Source organism: Carcharodon carcharias, chromosome 6 (genome assembly GCF_017639515.1).
Source record: "Carcharodon carcharias isolate sCarCar2 chromosome 6, sCarCar2.pri, whole genome shotgun sequence".
Classification (NCBI taxonomy): Eukaryota; Metazoa; Chordata; class Chondrichthyes; order Lamniformes; family Lamnidae; genus Carcharodon; species Carcharodon carcharias.
In genome coordinates this window covers 181,564,136-181,588,848 of record NC_054472.1, presented here as the reverse complement: position 1 = coordinate 181,588,848, position 24,713 = coordinate 181,564,136, and the positions used below count along the sequence as shown (strand labels likewise).

Here is a 24,713-nt window from a genome sequence, read left to right as displayed (position 1 = left end):
GCATAATTTGAGGTGGGAAGGGGATGATATGCTGCAGAAACCTGCCATTGCAGCTGGTGAATAAAACGTCTTTTTTCACACCCGCTACCACACTTAGTGCAAATTTGGGATGATTCTGCCCTTAATGTTTAATTGTACAAGACTCAGCTCCTCTTCATGAGACCTACTGAACATATAACATGAACCTTTGGAATTTTCTACCCCAGAGAGGTAAGGATGCTCAATCATTGAGTATATTCAAGTCAGATTTTGGATACTATGGGAATCGGGATGTGGGGATAATGCAGAAAGGTGTAGTTAAGGTAAAACATCAGTCATGATCTTATTGAATGGTGGAGCAGACCTGCAGGGCTGCTCCTACTCCTATTTCTTGTGTTATTGTTTTAAATAAGCCTGTAATTGGTGTAGAGGAAAGTTACACTACAACTTTAATTTCACTTTTGCTCTCTTCTTAACTTATTTATGTTTCTTCAGCTGCAGAATCCAAACCTGTAGATTCCAGTCACTTATTCTCAATTGGAAAAGTGGGTGGATTTTATCTTCGACTTTGTTTTGTATGAAACATTATTAAATGCTATCATGCTGTTGATCTCAAGAATCATACCAATACAATTTGATGAAATATGACCCATATGGAACATATATTTGTGCCTCCTAATGTGGCTATTTGGAAAACCTTACATTCATATAAAAAGGACACATCCTTTACTCATTAGCTGGAAGAAACGGGGTTTTTGGCATAGGGTTCTTGTGGAAACACTCTATTGCCTTTTATATGGATCGGTCTTTAGTTTTTGATGACACTGTTTAGAATAGGAAGTATCTAATAAGCAAAGCATTTTCTTTAATGTATTGCCAGCTCATTTAATGTATGCCTGAAGGCCTGAAATTTTATCTTCGATGTTGCAATAATATGTATTTAATTCTCTGAAGCGTTCATAGCAGAAGCTTCATACTTTAAGGGCAGTAGAAAATATTTTTTCAAATGCAATAATTTAAAACATCTGTAGTGATTAAAACGAATAAAATGTGCGGCAGTCTTTTATAACTCAATCAACATTCATGTTAACCCATACCAGTAGCCAATTACATTTTCTCATTTGCTTCAATTCAGTTTTGAAAATGTGTTGTTCTGCTTTTGCTCCATTTACACAATAAAGCTTTAATGCACTTATTGTCAGTAGGAATTTGCTTATGTTCAGAGTGATTGTAGCAATTCCAGTGGCTTTCACAGCAGGGTACTTAGTTAATGGACCTTTTATCCAAGATTTTGGACCTAGTCTAAAAGGCCATCCTGCCCACCTTCAGCGTGAAATCTTTTTGTCAGTTGTTTAAATCATGTTAATTTGACCACTCTTCTGGAAAGGCCTTTCCTTGGTTGTAAGTCTGGTGTTCAGAGTCTGACTAAATTCTTACCCATGTTTGTAAACCCAGTCTCATCCAGAAGTTCATAGGATTGTGAGGTTGGAGGCTGAACAGTGGCTAACTGAAGTTGGAAGAGAAGAAATGCTGACAGTAAAGTTCCAAACATTATGAATCCTGAAATATGATTTGATAATGTTTGAGCTCTGTTGTAAATCTTAAACTTGTGGAAAAGAAAATATAGACATCTTTGGGATGCAATTTGACTTGACCAATTTGACCAAGCTTATCACTATCTTACCTTACATGTCCTTATGTGGCTTGGTGTTATATTTTATTTTATAATATGTTATAGTGTCTTGGGACATTTTATCAAGTTAAAGACACCATAAGTTGTTATTCTTGTATCCTGCCTTCATTTAACTCATTGGTAGCAATGAATCTCCTGTCGTTTTACTTAAGTTGGTCACAAAAGATGGCTTATCTTACAACTGTTTCTTGTAAGAAGGCTAAGAAGTATTACCGTGCCAACCCTGGAACAAGTGGGAATAATGTGTTTTCCCCATTCATTTTGATGCGTTAGGCAGATAATAGGGTTATCCAAGACTTTATGTTGGCCTGAATTTTGTGGTAGTAATGACGGTAAAACTGTCAGCATTCCCCATCGTTACTCCTCTGAAATGGGTAAAAACTTCTGGAGTCTGCACATGCAAAGTTAAACATGGAAACCCAGAAGCCCTGCAGACTGCAATCATTGAGAAGTCACCAAACTGACGAGAATTTACCTTTCATGCTGGAGTATCACTGTTAAAAATCCATCACAAAATGAAACCTTGCTATTGAGATGTAACTGGGTTTTTAGCAATGTACTAAATCGTAGCTACTGCTGAAGAGTCTCTCCTGCCCTGGAAAAGAAATCTTAAATTAGTGTAATGCCAATTTTCCCATTCTGACAATTCCCAATAATATAATAATTTAATATGATTTTTTTAAAGTTTAAGATGTTTCAGCTTTTAAGGTGTCTGTCCCAATTATTTATTTCACTCATTATAAAATTGAATATAAAGTGCAGAATAATCATCATGTATTTGACGTTTCGGTTTGCTGTCTGTGAGAATACTTCAGTGTGATTGCTTATTTTGCTTGATGACATCACTGTTGCTGGATGCCTGGAGATTCCCTTAACTTGCCACCAAATTCAGTCTGACCGCGTGAAAGGGGAATTCCATATTACAGAGATCACTCAACCTTTGTGGACAGCTCTCTTTGAGGTCGGTGATGCGCTCCATCACTCTGCAACTGCAAAATCTGGGCCATTATGTGCGTATGTCAGGCATAGCTCAGTGAATAGCACTCTCACCTCTGATTCAATAGATTGTAGGTTCAATTCCAGTCCATAGGTTTGAGCAGGTATCCCAGGCTGACACTTCAGTACTGAGGCAGCACTACACTGACAGAAGTACGGTCCTTCAGATGTGTGTTCAACCAAGGTCCCAACTGCCTCCTTAGGTGAACGCAAACAATCCTGTAGCACTATTTCAAAGAAAAGAAGGGGATATCTTCGCAGGGTTTGGGCAAATACTTATCCCTCAATCATGAAACTAGATTATTATTATCACATTGATGTTTGTGGGACCTTGCTGTGCACAAATTAGCTGCCACACTGCAGTATCAACTACATTTCAAAAGTAGTTGATTCATTGTTAAAGCACCTTGAGATATTCTGAGGTCATGAAAGGTGCCATAGATAGGCAAATTATTTTCTTCATAGATACTTATATTTTAAAAAGAGCACAATGTTGTGTATTTTCATTGATTTTACATTCTTTCTCCTCCCCAGTTCGATTTGTAAAGCTCCCCCATCCAAATCGGCACTTTGAATGCATCTCTGCTACACACACTTCTGGAATTCTGCCCGCATTAACTTGAACTGATTAATATTAAGTGCATGAGCAGACCATGAATGGTTTGCCTCCAGCCTTTCCCGTCCTTTACACACCAGTTTGTTAATGGCAGAGATCGGAAAATTGCTCTTTGGCAATGTCTGAACTTCAAGCCACAAATAGCAATTCCCTGATATGCTGTTCCTTCAGTTAACATATTGCATTTCCAGAGTCCTCCTTGAAAAGCTGTGTACAGTAATACAATAAAAAGAGATATATAGAGATATTTGGGAAAGGCAGTGGAGTGGCTAAGGTTTTAATACAAGTGTTCACTAAAGCTCCCACAGACAGCAATGATATAGGGGACCCGTTAAACTGTTTTAGTAAAGTGTGGTTGAGGATAAATACTAGGCTGGACACAGAACGTCCCACTTCCCCTGCTCCTCGTCAAATAGTGTTATAGCATCTTTTACATGCAGCTGAGAGGGCAGACAGGGCTTTGGTTTAGTGTTTTAATTTGAAAGACTGCATCTCCCAATAGTACAACACTCAAATCAATTTTTGCACTGAAGTGCCAGCTTAGATTACATGGTCAAGTCATGGAACTTAAGTTTGGGGTTTGAGTCCACAATCTTCAACTCTGTGGCAAAAGCGCTTGCCACTGAGTGAAGGTTGGCAGATGAGTGGCAATTTCTCCTGAGTCAGTCATGCACCTCTGAATGGTTCATTGACAAGCAAGCCTCTCATTTTCAACCAGGAAATAGTTTGTGATGCAGGAGGAGTGGAAAGTTGGAGAGAAAAATATTTTAAAAATTGCGACACAGAAAAAATGCTGGTATGTGGATGAGATATTTCCTAAATTTATTTTGTTTATTTTTATTTTGATTGATTTTACCTACATACTAACGAATGCAATCGTAATCAGAAATACCCAGTGACACTTTGGTATGCAAGTTATATTGTACAAGAGGTGGAATTTTACAGTCCTGCTGATGTCAGTAGACTTTTGAACGCTCACCGCATTTTATGGCCCTGCCCCCCACCATGATGGGGCCATAAAATTCTGCCCAGTGTGTAAGTGTTAATGTATGCCCCTTCTTTCTGAATTGCTCTTTTGAAGGCTTGGTGCCATCTCTTGCCTGTAAAGGATGCCTCGCTGTTAATTAGACTTCTCGCTCACCTTTCAATTTAAAAGCTCTTTATGGTATGACTTTCTGGAAGTTCGAGCTGATAACAGCACAGGAAGGGCAACAGGGCATATGAAGTGTCAGTGAACAATGGGACCAACAGTGTATCTCCTTAACTAATGAGATTTGAGGACTATCAAAAGAGGGGAAGGGTGGAGAAGGAAATAGGGCAAGTTGGAGTCAAATCAGGCATAGAAAAAGAAATAAAGAGAGGGAAAGAAATATTAGATTAAGAAAGAAAAAGAGGTAGAATGGAAAAGCAAGGAAAATAATGATCCATTTTAAACTTTGTAAATCTCTAAGAATAATTCACTACCTGAAGTAATGAGACTCCACAGTTTGTTCCCATTATGGGCCACAAATGTTGATTGGCATTGCATTAACACTTATCATGTTGTTCCCTCCGCTATTAATTACAAGACAATTAATGTGCAAATCCAGCAAGTTCTCAAAAATAATAGTGCGGGTAAGGGTGAGATGCCATTTACAAAGAGCAAAAAATTAAATGGCATAAATTGAACAGGAAATTCTGGAGGTTTGTAACAAATGGGGCAGAATTTTCCTATTGGCATGTGGGGGCAGGCCCCGCACGCCCATGCGTAAAATGACGCATTGTGACATCGGGCAAGTGTCTCGATCTCACCGCGTGCCATTGCGATGTTTTGTTGGGCAGGCGCGCGTCAGTCTCCAATGCGTGCCCGCCATTAATTAACCTGCCACTTAAGGCCCTTGAGGCGCCACTCGATGGCGATTTTTTGGCGCCTGTGCAATCTTTGGGTGGCGCACAGACACAACAGGCAGGCAGGTAGAACACATTTGAATAAACCTCATCCATGTGCGGGATAAGAGGGCTTAGTGGGTTTGCGAGTGTGCTCTGTCAAATATTGATTTTTCAAAGTTACTGATACTTGCCTGTGTGATCTGCAAAAGTTCAAAATGCATACCAGCTGCTTGGTCTGGACTTACAACCTTCAGGTCAGCACCCAGCAGTGAGGAATCTTTTTTGGGCCTTCAAGTTTCAGGAAGCCTTCCCTTAGCTTGGGAATGGGAGCTGAACTCTCCACTGGATGCAGCTCCTCTGATGAGGAAGCGAGGGCTAGAAGGGGGAGGAGGCCAGGAGTGCACATTCAGCCTCCAGAGGAGCCCCCTTTGGGAGGACAGTGGCAGGCACAAAGGGGTGCAGGGCCAAGAGGCAGTCCAAGGCAGGAGTGGCCACAGAAGATGCCACTATCCTGCTGCCAAAGTATACAGGTGGTGAAGCAGCTACCTCAATATGTCTGAGGTGCAGTACCAAAGGAGGTTCCGTATCTCAAGGAAGACAGTCAACTATATCTGTCAGATGATCAGGCCTGAGACCTCCACTAACTGTGTAGGTGGACACCCCATGCCAGTGGCTCTAAAGGTCACAGCTGCCCTCAACTTCTTTGCCTCTGGCTTCTTCCAGGGGTCAGTGGGTGATCTTTGCGGTGTCTCCCAATCAGCTGTCCTCACTTGTGTCAAGCAGGTTTCAGACACTCTGTTCAGGCTTGCATTGACCTTCATCCACTAGCATCGGAACCAGGCAATGCCAGGAACAATGAGCCAGAGGCTTCGTGGCAATTGCTGGCTTCCCCCGTGTCCAGGGTGCTATAGACAGTACACATGTGACCATCAAGGCGCCAGCAGGTGAGCCCAGTGCCTTCGTCAACAGGAAGGGCTTCCACTTCATGAACGTGCAGATCATGTGAGACCACAGGATGCTGATTCTACAAGTCTGTGCAAGGTACTCAGGCAGCTCCCACAATGCCTACATCCTCAGACACTCTTCAGTGCTCTGGCCCGGCTGGATGGATTGCTGCTGGGTGACAAGGGCTATCTCCTCAGAAGGTGGCTCATGACGCCTCTCCGCCATCCAAGAACAGAGGCTGAGCAGCGGTACAATAGGAGCCACGCCTCCACAAGGGCTGTGGTGGAGAGAACCATTGATCTTCTCAAAATGCACTTCTGATGCCTGGACCACACTCCAGTAGTCCCCCCAGATCGTGTCTCGGTGATAGTGGTTGTATGCTGTGCTCTCCACAATCTTGCGCTGGAAAGGGGGGATGCAGTGGACAATGAAGATGTAGACGGAGTGGCTGCGGCTGCACACGATGAGTCCAGCAGTCAGTCCGAGGATGAGCATGCATAGGGAAATGCTGAGGGGCTGGACGCTGACCCGGGCATACTCCAGGGAGGCAGGGACACCCAGGAGGCTTTAATCCAATGGACCTTCAGCTAGCACACCACATATGGATCTCCAGGACAAGCCTGGGCTGTAGGTTCCATACTCGATACCTAAGTGCAAAATCTGCCTGGTTAGGAACATTAACTAAGGTCCTTGTTAATAAAGCTGAATGTCCCACAAAACACTCATAACATTTTTGGAAACCATCCACCTGCAGAAGAAAAGAGGCACCCTCAGCCATGTGACATAATTGTATTTAATATTACAACCAAAGAAACTTAATGAAACAAAATGATAAAGGTGTTAAAAATCACACCAACTCACAAAGACCTCATTGTGGGCCAGCACAAAAGCACCAGTGATAAACCCGTGGTGTACCTAAGGTGCCTCGTCTTTACGTTTCCGGATGCTACATCTTGGTGCTGCCCCATCGCTGGGAGTGGTATCTGAGACAGCCTGCTGACCCTGCTGTCCTGTTTGCCTCGATGACCTTGGTGGTCGTCCTTTGGCCCGTGGAGTCTGTGCTGGCCCCGCCTGGGAGGGAGCTGCCAGTTCCACAGCTGGCATCTCCCCAGTTGTCACAGCCTCACGAAAGGCTATGGTCACTGGCAGAGAGGTGCAGGAGCTGCTGCCCACATCTGGAGCGTCCTGAGAGGTGCCCACAGAGACAACAGGCAGCTGCTGCACCAAAGTGAGTTTGCTTCGGACCTCCCTGCTCACTGTGGATGGATGGGCACTGAGCTGTGAAACTTGGTGCCCACACCATCTCCCACACTGGCACTGACCAGCTGAGGTCAATGCCAATGTGAGGGCTTGCTGGTCAGAGTGCATCCCCAGGAAGCCCTGACAGATCTCCTGGAGGAGGCTCTCCACAAGAGTCGCCACTTTCTCCATGGAGGACGCATGGCGCTCGGCCATGAGGTTCATTGCTTCGGCGATAGTCCGAGTAGACTCCTCCACCACGGAGACCAAGCCAAGCATAGCCTCATGTATCTCCTCCAGATTCTCCTGCACGTCCGGCCGCATTTCCTGAGATTGCTGCATCACGGACGACTCCAGAGACACATCATCAGGCACTGACTGAGCATGGTGTGACACTGGTGAGACTTCAGGGGCCTCAGGTGTGAAAGGGGACCTCTGCTGCTCCTCCTCCCAGCCCTACTCCACTGATGCTGAAAGGAAGAACAAGGACATTGGATCAGTTAACATGGAGACAATGTCAATGTGCATCCCTGTCCCCCGGATCATTAAGCGTTCATCCTTCCATAAGCAATGATCAAGCCATGTTGCAAACTTCAAGCACTGAACACTCAGCGCTGCCATGGCTGTAGGGAGAACAATGGTAACCTCACTGCTGGGCATACATACCTGGCCGTGGCACCCCAGCCTCACCCACACCAGTGGACCTGGGCGCATGGCACCTTTCCAAATCTAGGGCCTCCTGCTCGAAGCAGCTGAGAATCGCCAACTGTGCCAGGCTGCTGCCAGTCCTCACCCGCTCGGCAGCATTATGTACCATTCTTCTCCTGAAAAGGAGAGAAGAGGATTGATTAGAGCTATTTGTACCTGGACTCTCTTTGCGGACGGCCCACCCCAACCAGAGTGGGACTTTGCAGGGCTCCAGTGTCTCTTCACCCCGCTTCTGCCGAGCACTCACACAAAGATGCTAGGCCTGTCCCCCACACCCACCATCCCCTGCCCACCCCCTTGGCCAAATGCTGCCTACATCACATTTGGCACCACACGGTCTGACCTTCCATAGCAAGAAGGAGCAAGCACATGGAGCACAGAGGACAGCAGATCGATTGGTGCCACGCCACCTTGAAACTCCCCTCCCAACATGTCATCACCCTGACTTTGTCATGTCCTGGAGTTCCAGCACTGAGCCTAGGTACAGCTCCTCCAGGTTGACCCAAAACAGTAAAGTGGGTCTCAGTGCATCACTTGCTGCAGGGGCAGAACCCATCTTTTCACCACCCTCTCAGGGTGACCTGGACATGGGCAGTATCTGCTGGCCCACCCAGCGAAGGACACATACCGTCAATGATTCGATGCAGTCACTGCACTCGGACTTGTAAGGTGTTGGGGGGCACCAGTGTGGAAAGCCGACCTGATGGGCTAAGTGACCAATGCCAACGTGGTACTCACCCCTTCCTGAGCGCAACAGATCGTTGAAGCGCTTGCGCCACTGGATCCAGCTGCGCCACATCACATCGCTGGAACTCACCACCTCCTCCACCTCCTCCCAGGCAGGTTTCGTCATGGGGTGGGGGGGGGGTGCTCCTTCTCCCGTCCTGGGGAACCAGCACCTCTCGCCGTGTTGCCAACTTCTCGGGGAGGGCAGCAAGGTAATCATCGGAAAAAGGGGTACAGTGCCCTCCTGCCCTACCCTCCTGCCTGGCCTGCTCACCAGCAGCGCTCTGGGGAGCCCTTCCACTGGCCGTGATTCGCAGCCTTTGAAAGGCTGCAGCAGCTTTTAAACAGGCCGCCGGGTCACCATTGGACCTGGAGGTCATTGGAGTCCCACTGCTTCCAGCCCACTCCCGCTGCCTCAGGAGCCGCAATTCACACTGGGGGGGCCTTAATTGGCCGGCCCGTGTAAAATGACGGCGGGCCCCAATCGCGGGCGGCATTCAGGTCCGCTCCCACTCCGCTCGCCCAACAAAGCAGAAAATTCTGCCCATGGTGTTTCATAATCGCTGAACTTGCTGGCTGATTTGTATATTAATAGCAGCCTGTGCATTAAAGCGCATTACTTCACCAGCAAGATCTGGCCCATTGATTTCTTACTGGAGTACAGTTTCACGGAGACTGCCTATCATCCAGCACTTCAGCTGAGTGACAGTAGTCACATGCAATTAATGGGCTGAATAATACAGGGACCCAGATGGCACACCCCTCTCTTCCTGAAACCATGTTGGTGTGAAGTCGACCGACTCCAAGCCAAACAGCTGGGCTTATTAACCAGGGCTGAGTGGGACTTCTGCCTCTCATTGGGGTGGGGAGTCCCGTCCTCTGGAGCTGTTGGCCAATCGGATTGGCTGACAGCTCCAACATTCCCGGCAACAGTCATAGGCAGCTGCTGGGACTACAGGAGAGGATTGGAGCCCAAGGCTTAGGATCCCGGAGAAGGTAAGTCCAGGATCTTGGGCCAGGAGAGTTTGGGAGTGTTATGGACAGAGGCAGTGGTTGGGGAGAGGGACTGGGTAGGAATGAAGTGGGGGGCTCAGTCTAAGGAGGGCTGCCCCACAATCACCAAAGGGCATCCCCCAAAAGGTGACCCCCCTTTCTTCACACCCTTTAACGATTTCAGGTTAAAAATTGCACTTCCCGCTCCCGCCCTGCTGCTCACTTCAAATATATAATGGCGTGGGCAGTGTATTGTTAGGATCAATAGGCTTGCTTACAAGTTTAATTGGCCATTTTAATGTGACCGGCGGCCTGCCCCTCTGTATAATCGGGATGAGCTCTGGGGTGGGTGGGGTGGTGGTGGTGGTATGGGCGCCCACTCCAATTTACCTGTCCCCTTGTGGGAAATACGCCCACCAGGGGCACATAAAATTCAGCCCGTTGAGTGCCCGTGGTGATCTCGGGGAAATTAGGGATGGGCAATAAATGCTGGATTTACCAGCAACACTCGCATTCCATGAATTATTTAAAAATGTGTTGTCGAAAAGAGAGACATGCTGCTGAAGTTTTTTTGCGTTGCGCTCATCAGACCAAATGCAAGAATGCCCAAAGAAATGAGGGGTATCACAGCTGAGCCCACTCATGTACTTCTCAGAACTGCAGTCTTCCATGCATCCAGCACAGATTTAGAAACAACAAGAAGACCATTAAGCCTCTCGAGCCAGTTCCACCATTCAGTGATCTGTATCTCTACTCCATCTACCCTTTCTGGCTCTGTAAACTTAAATACTCTTGTCTAACAAGTACCTTTCAATCGTAGTTTTAAGGGCAGAATCTTGTGCCCTCACCCATGGCAAGTTTGGTGGCAGGGGGTGCATTTGACTCTGCAACCTTCCCGCCTCCACCCTGATTAGTGGACGGCCTTCCCACTCCACCACCAACTGAGGTCCTTAAATGGGTAATGAATGCTCACATAAGGGCCTTATCCCGCCACCGCTGGCTCGCCATGCAGGAAACACGACAAGCAAACCCGTGCAGGGTTTCCCGGGGGTTCCCTGGGGGGGACCCTTGTTCTACGGCACTGAGTGCCTGATCGAGAGACCCGGTATCAGGAAGAGGGTGCTGAGAACCACCCACCTACCCTTGCGGTCGACCCATCTCCCACCATCACTTACCTCTGACCTGGGATCCAGCAGAGATACTAGGCCTCGGATGGGTCTCGTACCTGCGGAAGCCACCACCTCCCAGGTGGTGCTGCCATTCAGTAGAACTGACCCCTAATTGGCCGGCAGACTTCGACTGGTGGGACTTCAGCCTCCCCCCACTGCTGCCCAGGTTTCTTGATCCCGGGGATGGCCAGCCACTGGCCTGTTAAATGCCTGAGTGGCTCAAGGTGCCATGGGCCTTCCTGAGAAGAAGGGATATGAGGCTCTCGCTGGCTGTCCAGCAGGTGGCTCAGTCTCCTATTGGGTCCACAAGATTCTGCCCGATGTTTTCAATTGACCCTCAGCACGGACAGCTTTTTGGGGGAGAGAGTTCCAGATTCCCACTACCCATTAGTGTAAAGAAGTGCTTCCAAACATCATCCCTCTGATTTTTAAGGCTATGCCCTCTTGTTCTCAACTCTATCTACCCTGTGATCTGCCTTTAATTACTATCGACACCCCAATCAGTTCATCTTTCATCTTCTATATTCAAGGGAATTAAAGCCCATTCGATCCAATTTGCCCTCATACTTTAGCTCTTTTAGCCCTGGATATCTGAGTTGACCCATGCATCTGTCCTTTGTCTGAAGTTGCTTTCCCAATTGCCCATACATAACAGTGAGCACCATTAGCCTCATTGTCATTGTGGCAACAAACCTGGGCCAATGCTGTTGAAAAACATGCTGTGTGTAAGCTTGGTGCACTTCTGTCTTTGTCATTTATTATGTGCTTATTTACAAGATTCCACTAATAAATATGACTCTCCCACCTTATCACTGCAGACTTGTCAGAAAGAGCAGAATAAGACCACCTCTCCAGAAGGAACTCCGATGGACACTTCTTCACGACACAGTGGAGCCCAGGATAGTGGTATTGGGAGTGACAGTGCGCGAATTCGGATTGTTCAGATTGAACAACAGAGTGGAACCAGTCATCATCGCCTCGCAAGACCCTCCCGCCAGTCTTCCATTGTGAAGAATTTGAATTTTATCCCTTTCGATATATTTATTACAGCCAGCCGTATCTCACTAATGACCTACTCAACTATGGTTAGTTCCAAATCAAAAACACAACAAGAAAGCCAACGACCGAAAGCGAGTGACAAATTTAGCAAAAGTACATTAAACCTGAAAAGAACGGAGATTGATAGTGTGCCAGAAAACAAGTCGGGCCAGTCAGGGCTTGCCGTGCTGACAGCTGAGGATGTTCTGAATAGTAATGCTCCATTGTCCACAGGGAAGGTTACCAGTCACTTGTCACTGGAGAGCCTTCACACACCAAGCAGGTCATCAGCTCGACAAGCTCTTGGTATCACTATAGTCCGACAGCCAGGCCGCAGAGGAACAAATGATCTTCAGCTAGAGCCCTTCCTGTACTTGGTGATATCCCAACCATCTTTACTATTGAGCTGCCATCACCGGAAGCAGATGGTGGACCTATCATTCTTTGATGCCACGTTGAAAGCTATCCCGCCAGACTACAAATGCTTGGGTAAGAACATTCCCTCGTTTCAAAATTTCTACTTTGTTACATTTTGCTGTTTGATTTTATGTTTTTTCTCTTATTTTTGCAGCGGCTGAATTAGTTTGAGCTTTAGAAAATTTAATCCTGGTCTCTTCTACACTGCAGAATGATGATTCTCATAGTTTTATGGTCTATTGATATTACCTAAACTCACATGTTAAAACAATTTACCTGGTGAGGTAACATTCTCCAACTTATTTTAATATATAGGGAAATAATCTGTCAGAAGAACCAATTTAAGTTTTACACCCATTTTTTACCTCTCTGCTCCTCTCCTTAAGGCAATAACTCATTGGAAATAGCTCCAAAAGCATCAAAACAGTTGAAATGGCAGCTGATGTAGATCAGTGAGGACAGGGGCATGGAATATTGTGTGGGCAGAAGAATTTTGGATGAGCTGAAGCTCCTGGAGGCCTATTTGGAGAACATTGAAATGGGTCTGCTGAAGGTTGCAAGCTCATGGTGCCCTGATAATAACTGTAAGGTGTGGAGCGACCAGGAGTGGGGATATTTAGCGGTCTGGGAACTCAGAAGTACAGATTTCCCAGAGAACCTACTGAACTTAAGAACATAATTATAAGGAGCAGGAGTAGACATAATGGCCCCGTCATTCAGTACACTCATGGCTGATCTCATTTCTCAGCTCCACTTTCCTGCCGCCTTCCCTTCTCTCTTGATTCCCTGAAAGACCAAAAACTTGTCCATCTCAGCCTAAAATATATTCAATGATGGAGCATCCACAACCCTCTGGGTTAGAGAATTCCGAAGATTCACAATCCTTTGGGTGAAGAAATTCCTTCTCATCTCAATCCTAAATAATTTGGCCCTTATCCTGAGACGGTGCCGCTGTGTTCAAAACTGCCTAGCCAGCAAAGCAGAACAATCCCTCAGCATCTACCCTGCCAAGCCCCATCAGAACCTTAAACAAAAACAGAATTACCTGGAAAAACTCAGCAGGTCTGGCAGCATCGGCGGAGAAGAAAAGAGTTGATGTTTCGAGTCCTTATGATCTTTACACCCTTCTTCTCCGCCGATGCTGCCAGACCTGCAGAGTTTTTCCAGGTAATTCTGTTTTTGTTTTGGATTTCCAGCATCCGCAGTTTTTTGTTTTTAACCCATCAGAATCTTGAAAGTTTCAATAAGATCTCTCATTCCTCTCAACTCCAGAGAATAGAGGCCCACAAGTAGTGCTGGAAAGGCACCCGCCCCATTCGTTCGTTCATGCCTCCCATCGGTAGCCAGGTTTCACCGAATTGTTACAGTGCAGAAGGAGGCCATTCAGCTTGTCCTATCTGCATCGGCTCTCCAAATGAGCAATGCACCTAGTCCTATTCCTCTGCCTTCTCCCCTCTAACCCTGCACATTCTTCCTTTTCAGATACTAATCCAATTACCTCTTGAATCGGGGATTATCCAAGATTGTCCCAGAATTTGGCTTCCCATCCTGCATCCCAAGTCTTGAGCATTAAATTTAAAACTGAATTGATATGTGAGATATGCAGCCTCATTACAATATTTAAGTTTATGATTCGCTCCCAGAGAGCAGATTCATAGCCCATCCTCCCAGCTCACCTGTTCAAATTGGAAGTGGCCGTGCTGTAGGCAGTTAGGGCCAGGTTTCCATTTTTTTTTTTCCTTTTTAACCACCCCCTCCAACCCCCTCGCGCCCCCCCCCCCCCCCTACAACCACTTTCCAAATGGCAGAGGTGGGTTAAAATTCTTGCCCCCTGCCCAGCCGCACTTCCTCTTTGCAAGTATTTTAGTGACAAATAGAGCCGTGATAGAGGTAAATGATATTATGGGAGTGGAAGGTGACAGTCTTTGTGATGAAGACAAAAGCTGAGGTGAGGGCCAAACAGATAAATCATTTGTAATACTTGCACTTTGCCTGGCACTTTGAGAAAGCTTTTTATTCATGCAAGTGAGAGTCCTACCAGTTGAAGTCACATGCCCATAGAAATCTCGTTGCAGGAGCACTAGCATTAGATGCAGCACAGAGCCACGCAGTGCAAACATTACTAACTTATTTCTGTGTCACAAGCTTAGTTTGGTCAGTGGTGAGTTATGCGGGACTCTGCAGAATTTGACAACACTTTCTGAACATAACCCACAAGGAAATTTGAAAATTGCTGCTGAATAGAATTTATTGCACTGAAGGAGGTCACTGTGCTTGTACTGGTGCTAGTTGTTCAAGTAGAACTTTGCCTACCTCACTTGTTTCCTCCATTTCTGTTTTATACTTTTCCTTTGGTGAAAGTTTATGTGAATAAAGAGCATCCTTTGACAAAATTAATGATTAATAACACTGATCTATATAGGTGGGACAGTAGCTTGCATTGAATGAAATATAGATGTATGTACACCATGGAAATGATTTATACCGGTAAGTTTTAGCATGGCAAATATTTTATTAGTAACTTGGCAAAAACCTTAGCAATCAGAAAACCTTAGAAAGGAAGTGATGGAAAATGGGGATAGATTATATTGTGTTATGAGTGCGAGAAGATTCAAATTATAAATCAATGCTAAGTGAACATCCACAGTTTAGCTACTTAAGATGCGTGTAGAACTGTTTATCCTAGAGAATTTTGTTTCATGGGTTGGGCATCGCTGGCAATGCCAGGATTTCATTGCCTATCCCTAACTGCCCTAAGTGGTTTGCTAAGCCATTTCAGAGGCCAGTTAAGAGTTTACCACACACATTGCTGTGGGTCTGGAGTTACGTGTAGGCCAGACCAGGTAAGAATAGCAGATTTTCTTCCCTAAAGGACATTAATGAACCAGGTGGGTTTTTATGGCAATCGATGATGGTTTGATGGTCATCATTACTGAGACTAGCTTTCAGTTCCAGATTTATTAGCATTAATCTGGGCCTCTGGATGACTAGTCGAGTGACATTACCACTATGCCACCATCTTCCCCTAGCATGAAATGAAGAAAGATTTACTTGCTTCTTGCTGGTCCTACTTATGAAGGATAATAAAAATTAAGAATGAAGTGACTTGTTGATTTTTATCAATAATTAAGAAAGTGTATACATATCTACAGACATATGTAAATATTGTTGTATGTAGTTCGGTGTTAATTTCTTTGGTAATGGGACAAGTATTTTGAGGTTTAAGAAACCTGTACTGCCACTTTGCAGTTTCTGAGTTCAGCATTGCAGAATCTTTAGCAGACCTCTATAGTGTTCAAGATGGCAGTAGATGCCAGCATATTATTACTGTCTTGAAGGATCTGGTATTGCTTTGCCTGTTCTCACTTTGAAAATCGTGAAAGTGCTTTAGACAAAATTAGAGAGTTCTGTTTATTCTAAAATACACAAAATACCTGATGAGGGGAAAATTGAGCTGATTCGTAATGAATTAATGGAATATTTGAGATTAATTTCATCTCTGTGTAATCCAAACGGGTTTGTTGTGTAATACAACATGAGCATTCATATTTTATATTAAACACGAACTGCCAGCAGATTAGCTTTTTACAAGGAAATTTATTTTCACTGGGCTAAATGTTATATCTGGTATTTGAAATAGCTTGTCAAATTTGGCACTTAATTTGGCAACGCTTGTTGCTCACATTTCTGTCTTTCAAAAAAGTGAGAAGAGTGATGTAATATGTGATTTCATTTTGTTTTTGTTGTAGATTCTGGGAAAACTCTACCAGAAGCTCTAGACTACAGTGTGTTTTGGTTGCAGACTGTTGCAGGAGATGCTGATCTCAAAGTTGGCATTCCCCCTCCACTCATCTCTTTGCAAATCAAAGACTTCCTCAATGGGCCAGGTAAAAGCACAAGATTTTTACATGCTTTCAGACAAGCTGCTGGTGTGACCTAAATCACAAGGAAGGATAAAAACGTGAAGGTGATTATAGCATAAAAGTCCGGGAGCTGCCATTCACTAAAACGCGTTCCCAAAAGTGCGACTTTTGATTTTTTTCCCAAATTCTTGCACTCGTGGGCCATAAAGAAAGCACAACAAAAATGATTCTCGGGTGGAACTGCATCCATCCTCTTCTGCTGGATTTTATGTGCAAGTTAGAACAGTAATCCTCAAAGGATTGACCGAAGATTTAAAATTTACTCAAGTAAACTATATGTTGTAAACAATTTGTCAATTGGCAGGAGAAGGAGATAAACAGATGCAAGTTAGCAGAAACTTAATCTCATAATTCAAGCACACAGGAAGCCCAGCAGTCATTTTGCATTATAAAAAGCTGAGTTCAATGATAGTAAGTAGCTAGACATTGAAACCACTAATGAACGGGTAATGGCAGGATATGGTAATGCACTCGATACCACATGAAGGGGCAATTTTTCCATACATTTGGTAAAAGCAGTAAGCATATATTTTTTCCAGATTGAAGTAACAGGATACTACCGTTAGTGAGTACATATTATAGTTCCTTCAGGAAATGGTGCTGGCAACACCCAGAGCCGGACGATAAGACTCTAATGGTGTATTCTGTATGAGAAAGGCCAATTATTGGTATATCTGTGCAGGTTATAAATCGGTGATGTATGCCCGTCCATCATTCTAGTGGGCTTCAAATGCTTGTAGTTTAAGGTCCTCCATGGTTTACTTTAGTTTATTACTAGCTGGAGAGACATAGCTTTATATGGGCCTTCAGAAAATAGCAATAAAAAATGATGTTGGCATCCTGTACACTTAAAAAAAAAAATAGTAGCATTGTGTTACCATTCTGGCAAAAAGAAATTATTTGCTACATCCAAAATGTTACACATAACATAATTCAAATAACAGTTCTGCTGCCTGTTTCCCCCTTCTGCCGTATAAACTTGCATGTGATTGATTGGCCCCCTTCCTCCTGCCCCACACTGGTTCAGGATACCAAATAAGTATTTCTTCAAGAGATTCCTGAATTTAGCAAAGGATATAATTCCATCCATTAACAAGGTCAGTGGTTTCCCGAAAAGCTGCGGAATAATGTGACCAGAAACCCACTAGAGCAATAATTCCGACAGGTGATAGATTAGTTGGAACAAATTGGAACCATTATGACCTGACGTTCCTGGTTTCTATCAAGGCGTTTTTTTTTGGGGGGTTTAAAAAAAATGTCGTCATTTTTGCACAGTGGTTGGCTCAGCAGAGTGCCTGTAACAGGTTAATTTGAATCATATGAAGTGTCACTGGCCTCAGCTGACACGAGCTTCATTCCATGTGTGAAACTGCAATAAATCCATTCCCAACTGAGGCAAATCCCCTATGAATAGGTGAACTAATCCAGGTCTCACACTGGCATGCTAGCCCTCCATAATTTGAAGCAGGGCAACCTAAGCTCATTGCAAAAAAAAACACCACAGTGAAGCAGCATTGGATCAGATGCATGCTGAACCTTAACAGGTCATTCAATTCAGATGTATGCCACAGATATGACATCAGATAAATTTAGGAATTTGCCCAATTGATCCCAGTTTTCCAGCGTTTCTAACCACAGTGACATTGTTTGAAATAATCATCTCTGATTTAAAGAGACTTGACATGTGGAAAAATGGAGTCTGTCAAAGAGTTGCAATGTATTCAGGATTTTTTTTTAAAAGATTAACAAGATCACTTCTTAATGTAATAATAGTATATTTTTATCAATGGATTTCTTGGCTTCCAGAGACAGTGCTTAATGAGTACTTCAGCGCCAGAATCAGTGCTTCTGCTTAAGAATACAAGATAAAACCTTCAAACAAAAATATATTTCAGATCACATCAACAACAGCTTGCATTTATCTGGCACAGTTAAGATAGTTAAAGAATCCCAAGGTGCTTCACAGGAGTTAGCAAACAAAATTTAACACCAAACCATATAAGGAGATATTAGGCTGTTTCTTGGCCTGTAACAGTAACTTTTCTCAGCCAAGTCAAAGCAGGTTTTGATGCGTGAAGAGAGTTAAAACCCCTAAAATTGACTTTCGGAATCCCAACAGTTTCCTGCCCACTTGCAGCTTTCGCCAAAGCGGGCTCTGCGTCCATCAGGGTACCCACCCTTAGGTCTGGCAGAAACCAATGAAAAAGGTACATGAGAGTCTTTGAATTGCTGGATTCATTCTTTCCCAGCAGTGCACATGTACCACACTGTGTCTGCAGCTTCTGAATAACCAAGGCAAGTTCAGAGTGGGAGGAGCTTCTTTAGTGATAAACTGGGAGGCCAAGATCAGCTACACTGAAGCACTCCAAGCATGGGCAATGACAGGCTGCTGATCAAAACATTTCTTCCCTCAGAGAGTGCTATCACTGCTTGACAGGTGATCAACACTTCCTGGAAGGCAATTCACCTGTCTAGCACTTCACCCAACTTCCCTGCTGCCAGCCTTCACCATGGGATGGGAGCAGCCCCACTCTAGGAACTTGAGTACAAAATCCAGGTTGACATTATTATGTAGTTCTGTGGGAGTGCTATGCTGTCAGATGTGCTGGCTTTTGGATGAGGCGTTAAACTGAGGCCCCATCTGCTCTCTGAGTTGGAAGTGAAAGATCCCATGGCACTATTTGGAAAAAGAACAGGGGAGCCATTCCCAGTGTCCTGACCAATAGTTCTCCCTCAACATCACAAAAAGCAAAAAATTGTCTTAGCCTTTATCTGGTTATTGTTTGTGGGACCTTTCTGTGTGTAATTGACTGCTGCGTTCAAAAGCACTTTGTTGGCTGTAAAGTGCTTTTTTTATTTATTCATTCACGGAATGCTGGTTAAGCCAACATTTATTGCCCATCCTAGTTGCCCTTGAGCAGGTGGTGGTGAGCTGCCTTCTTGAATCGCTGCAGTCCCTGTGGTGTAGGTACATCCATAGCACTGTTAGGGAGTGAGTTCCAGGATTTTGACCCAGCGACAGTGAAGGAACGGCGATATATTTCCAAATCAGGATGGTGTGTGGTTTGGAAGGGAATTTGCAGGTGATAGTGTTGCCATGCATCTGCTGCCCTAGTCCTTCTAGGTGGTAGAGGTAGTGGGTTTGGAAGGTGCTGTTGAAGGAGCCTTGGTGAATTATTGCAGTGCATCTTATAGATGGTACACACTGCTGCCACTGTGCATTGATGGTGGAAAGAATGGATGTTGAAGGTGGTGGATGGGGTGCCAATCAAGCGGGCTGCTTTGTCCTGGGTGGTGTCAAGCTTCTTGAGTGTTGATCGAGCTGCACTCATTCAGGCATGTGGAGAGTATTCCATCACACTCCTGACTTGTGCTTTGTAGATGGTGGAAAGTCTTTAGGGAGTCAGGAGGTGAGTTACTCTCTGCAGAAATCCCAGCCTCTGACCTGCTCTTGTAACCACAGTATTTGTATGGCTGCTCCAGTTCAGTTTCTGGTCATTTAGTAACACCAGGATGTTAGAGTCATAGAGGTCTACAGCACAGAAAAAGGCCCTTCGGCCCATTGAGTTTGCGCCAGTCAAACAAGTACCTAACTATTCTAATCCCATTTTCCAGCACTAGGCCCATAGCCTTGTATGCCATGGCATCGCAAATGCACATTCAAATACTTCTTAAATGTTATGAAGGTTTCTACCTCTACCACCTTTTCAGGCAGTGAGTTCCAGATTCCCACCACCCTCTGGGTGAAAAAATTCTTCTTCACATCCCCTCCAAACCTCCTGCCCCTTACCTTAAATCTATACCCCCTGGTTACTGATCCCTCCACCAAAGGGAAAAGTTCCCTCCTGTCCACCCTATCTATGCCCCTCATAATTTTATACACCTCAATCATGTCCCCCCTCAATCTCTCCTGCTCTAGGGAAAATAACCCCAGTCTATCCAATTTCTCCTCATAACTGAAACTCTCCAGCCCAGGCAACATCCTGGTAAATCTCCTCTGCACTCTCTCTAGTGCAATCACATCCTCCCTATAATGCGGATTCCAGAACTGCATGCAATATTCTTAGCTGTGGTCTAACCAGCGTTTTATACAGTACCAGCATAACTTCCCTGCTCTTATATTCTACACCTCAGCTAATAAAGGCAAGTATCCCATATGGCTTCTTAACCACCTTATCTACCTGTCCTGCTACCTTATGGGACCAGTGGACATGGTCCCTCTGATCCTCGGTACTTGCCAGGGTCCGACCATTCATCATGTATTCCCGTGCCTTGTTTGTCCTGCTCGAGTGCATCACCTCACATGTATCTGGATTAAATTCCATTTGCCACTGATCAGCCCGTCTATATCCTCCTGTAATCTAAGGCTATCCTCCTCACTAGTTATCATCCCACCAATTTTCTTGTCATCAGCGAACTTACTGATCAACCCTCCTACATTCAAGTCTAAATCGTTTATATATACTACAAGGCACCCAACACCGATCCCTGTGGAACTCCACTGGACACAGGCATTCAGTCACAAAACACTCCTTGATCATCACCCTCTGCTCCCTGCCACTCAGCCAATTCTGGATCCAATTTGCCAAATTGCAATGGATCCCATGGGCTCTTACCTTCATTAACAGTCTCCCATGCGGGACCTTATCAAAAGCCTTGATGAAGACCACGTCAAATGCATTGCCCTCATTTACACACCTGGTCACCTCTTCGAAAAATTCAATCAAATTGGTCAGACATGACCTTCCCTTAACAAAAACATGTTGACTGTCCTTGATTAATCCCTGCCTCTCCAAGTGTTGTTAGGGGGTTTTGGATGCCCTGGGGTTGGCTCTGCATTGCAAACTTCTAAGCATGAAATATGCTTAACATTGGGAGGTCACTCATGAGGGACTGCTAAAGTTGTGAACATGGCAAGGTAAAGAGGCTAGCTCTACTTCTTACAGCAAGCAAAGCTTGTGGAGGCAGGAAAAGGAGTCTCTGGCCCAATGCTGGAGCATTTTGGCACTCAATCCCCTGCTGGATGAGATGGATGCTAGGAAGGTTGCCCTGCTTGATGTTCTAGGGTATCCTCTCAGAGGTGAGCAATGCAGCCTGCCTTCTAGTGGATGAATAGGGTCAGTGCTGTGTCACTACCTGCAAAACCTGGGAGAGCAGATGTGGAAGAAGGCAGCAGTCTTTAAGGAAACCAACATCAGGCTAACCCAGAACCATATACCAGGCGATGGCCAACTATTTATGTTGCAAAATGTTACTCTGGCATCTGGCTGCAATTTTACTGCTGATACTTCCACTTTACTGTTCTTTCTTTGCTTATCATGAATGCCACTACTCAGGAAGGTATGTATTGAAGTTGCACCTATTCTATCCAGTACAGATGCGAGAATGCTTCTCCTCTCCTGCATGCTTTTGTGTTATGTCGGTTGGGGCTTTCATAGTACGAAGATGGACTTGATATAGTTAGAAGCCTGGTCTCTGGAATGTAGTAACTTTTTTTTGACAGATTCCTTTGAATTTTCAGCTAAGAACTTGAAGAGTAGCTCTTTCAAATCCGGGCATAGATTCAAACCATATACTTAAAGAGGAAAATAAATAACTTCATCTAAATTAAATAAATTCTTCAAAGCTGTGTAATTACTTAATACATTTGTAAGTGCAAAAAAATTTCCATACACCATTTTAACATCAGTTACAAATATGAGTACACATTGAAGGTCTCATTACCAGAAACCTTTTTATCTTTATTTGAATTACATTTTCGGAAAATGTTCTTTTAATTTTTTTTTGGTGATACAATCATTCTAATACCATGGATTCTTCCCGGGCAGCATATCTAACCCATATATGTAATTTGGAGCCTTTTGTTTTTCAGAATCTAGTGAAAACTCCATGTAGATAATATATTTGCATTTCTTTTTCAAACATTGTGTGACCAATCGTAGCACTCTTGACTCTTGAGTCTGAAGGTTGTAGGTTCAAGCCCCACTGCAGATACTTGAGCACAAATCAAGGCTGAGGGAGGGGTGTACTGACCTTTTTTTTTAAGATGTTTCCAGTCAGGTCATACTTTCATCCCATTGGGACTTACCTTTCGGGCCTTGTTCAGATCGCGGACATCCAAAGGGAAGAATATGCTGGAGCCCTAAAGCTACTGGAGCCTGGAAGAACATGTGCATCGCATGCTTGGTGAATCCTCGTGCACATGGCTCCGCTGCAAAGCAGCTCACAAAAGGTGGGAGGTCTCCATGCAGAAGCTTCGACTTCACTGAGGCTTCAGACCTTCACGGACTTTGCCATGTGGTTTCCGTTCATGCTTTGGGCCTGCTTTGGAACTTCATGGACTTCACCATGGGCTATTATAGTTGAATAGCAAAGTGGGGATAGGAAGAGGAAGGTCTAGGTGTGAGCGGGAGAGGAAGGTGTAACGTTGGGTGGAGGTGGGGGTTGGGAGTTGGTAGTGACGCTGGAAGATGGGAGACGAAGGTGTTAGGGGGCAGTGGGGGGAAACAAAGGTGTCAGAGGGGGTAGTAGGAGGGTGTTCAAGGGTATAACGGAGGATATAATGGGGAAGAATGCAAGTGGGGAGGTAGGAAAAAGGGGAGAGGAAGGTGTAAAGGAGGGAGTGGGGGAAGGTGTCTGAGGAAAGGAGGGAGTTTGGAGGGGGGAAGGTGTCCAGCAGAGGGGGGTGGGGGGGGTAGGTGGGGGGTGGTGGTGGAGAATGTCTAGGTGAACGTGCAAGGGAAGGGTCTGTGGAGTCAATGAAAGCCTTCTGGGGAGCAAACTCAAGGTGGGCGTGGTAGGAGGGAATGGTGAGTGTGAGAGGGGGCTGAGGGAGCCGGTAAGATGGGAGGGTGAGGGTGTGTCGGTACCGATAGAAGGTGTGGCAAGGGTGGTTAGCGGGGACATGAACAGGGGAGGGGAAGAATGGGGGAAGCTAATCAAAAACTTAATGACTACTATGCTGTGCAAACCGAAAGTGAGTGGAGCCTCCTGTTGGGTGGGAACAGGTGCTGTATGGGAGTGTGATCAGTGGGTGGGCGGAGATGCAGGTCAGATCAGGTGGACAACTGAAAGAGAACCCCAGCAAGCAGCACTGAAAATGCGCGGGATAGTGGGATGTGTGATGGATGAAGGCTCCGCATGTGTGGGAGAGTGCTTGCACTGGGCTCCGAAAGGCCCTGCCACACACACACTTCTCCCTCTAAAATCACTCGTGGTCCGATTGCGTGCAGCTGAACTGCTAATGTGGGAGAATGCAGGGGGAGGACTCGCAAAGCCTGTAAATGAAGCTGGAAGACGACATTACTCATTATTCAGTGAAAGTGAATATTTTGATTATAAAGTGACAAAATGTGTTCACCCGTGCAACCATTCATGATCAGAATTTTTTTAACTTTTCTTGGCCTACCACTCTTCTAGGTGCTGCCTTAACATCCGCAGCAGGGGTGGAGACAGCCTGTGCAATGGTTGGCCTTGTTGCCTCTGATGACTTCAGTGTGCGTCCTCGGAGAGTCGAGGCCTTGAGGGCCCCAGCTTGCTTTGGCTGTCCTCCTGTGGGCCAGTTGCTCCCTCCGCGGTGACGGAGGACAATGTTGAGGGGTCACAGGCAAAGGAGACTCGGAGGGAGAGGACAGCCTTGGAGGTTCCTGAGTGGATGACCCAGGGGTATCCAGCAGTCACTATTCCTCCCTTCGGGAGCCTGAGCACCCCGGCCTGACTCCTTGAGGGGCAGGAACACCTGGAGGGAATCAAAGTGCCCTGTCACCTCCTCGCGTTGCCACTGTAGGAACTCACCCATGGCTACAGTGATGGAGTGCAGCTATGCGCGCATGTCCATGTTCTGCTGGACCAAGGCCTCCATGGCATCTGCCACCCTTCCACAGAAACCTCCATGCAAGCAGCATTTCATCAGAAAGCAGGCAGATGCACTCCTCCCACTTACGTGCCACTCTGTTAAGGGCTTCCAACAGCGCAGCATGATGTCCCCCGCCTTCTGTTGACTCTCCACAATTGTAAGGCCGAATCCAGAGGCTCACCACCTGACTCGGACCTCACAGATGCCTCTTCCCCAGCAGTCCTCCGAGCGCTGGGAGTTCAGCTGAACCTGTCACCTCCTGCTGCAGACACCTGTCTGTGCAGTGACCACCAGATTGTGAACCAAGCCTGCTCTAGATCTAGGTCCCACCGAGGTGTGTGTCTTTGCGCTGGTGGAGGGTGTGGGTAAGCGCTGTGATGGATCTTCCAGGCTGTTTATTTCCAGCTCTTTGATAAAGGAGGTGTCCTTTTGGCTGGAGGTGAGGATCTGGATGGAGCTGAGGGACTGGCTGGCTGAGGGTGATGGTCACTTGGCAGAGCTCTTTGTGAACCAAAGTAGAGATGATTAATACATGGCAGCAGAGTCA

The 24,713-nt window shown here is 45.5% G+C and overlaps 1 protein-coding gene across 5 annotated transcripts in view; it reads left to right on the top strand.

The window, feature by feature from the left end:
- Nucleotides 1-24,713, top strand: part of LOC121278899 (vacuolar protein sorting-associated protein 13B-like) — a 1,102,197-nt gene that overhangs the window by 910,021 nt on the left and 167,463 nt on the right. For all 5 annotated transcript variants that reach the window (XM_041189400.1, XM_041189399.1, XM_041189397.1 and 2 more), the window contains 2 exons: nt 11,752-12,460; nt 16,138-16,275. In XM_041189400.1, the coding sequence (XP_041045334.1) occupies nt 11,752-12,460; nt 16,138-16,275 (847 nt within the window). The remainder of the gene's footprint in view (nt 1-11,751; nt 12,461-16,137; nt 16,276-24,713) is intronic.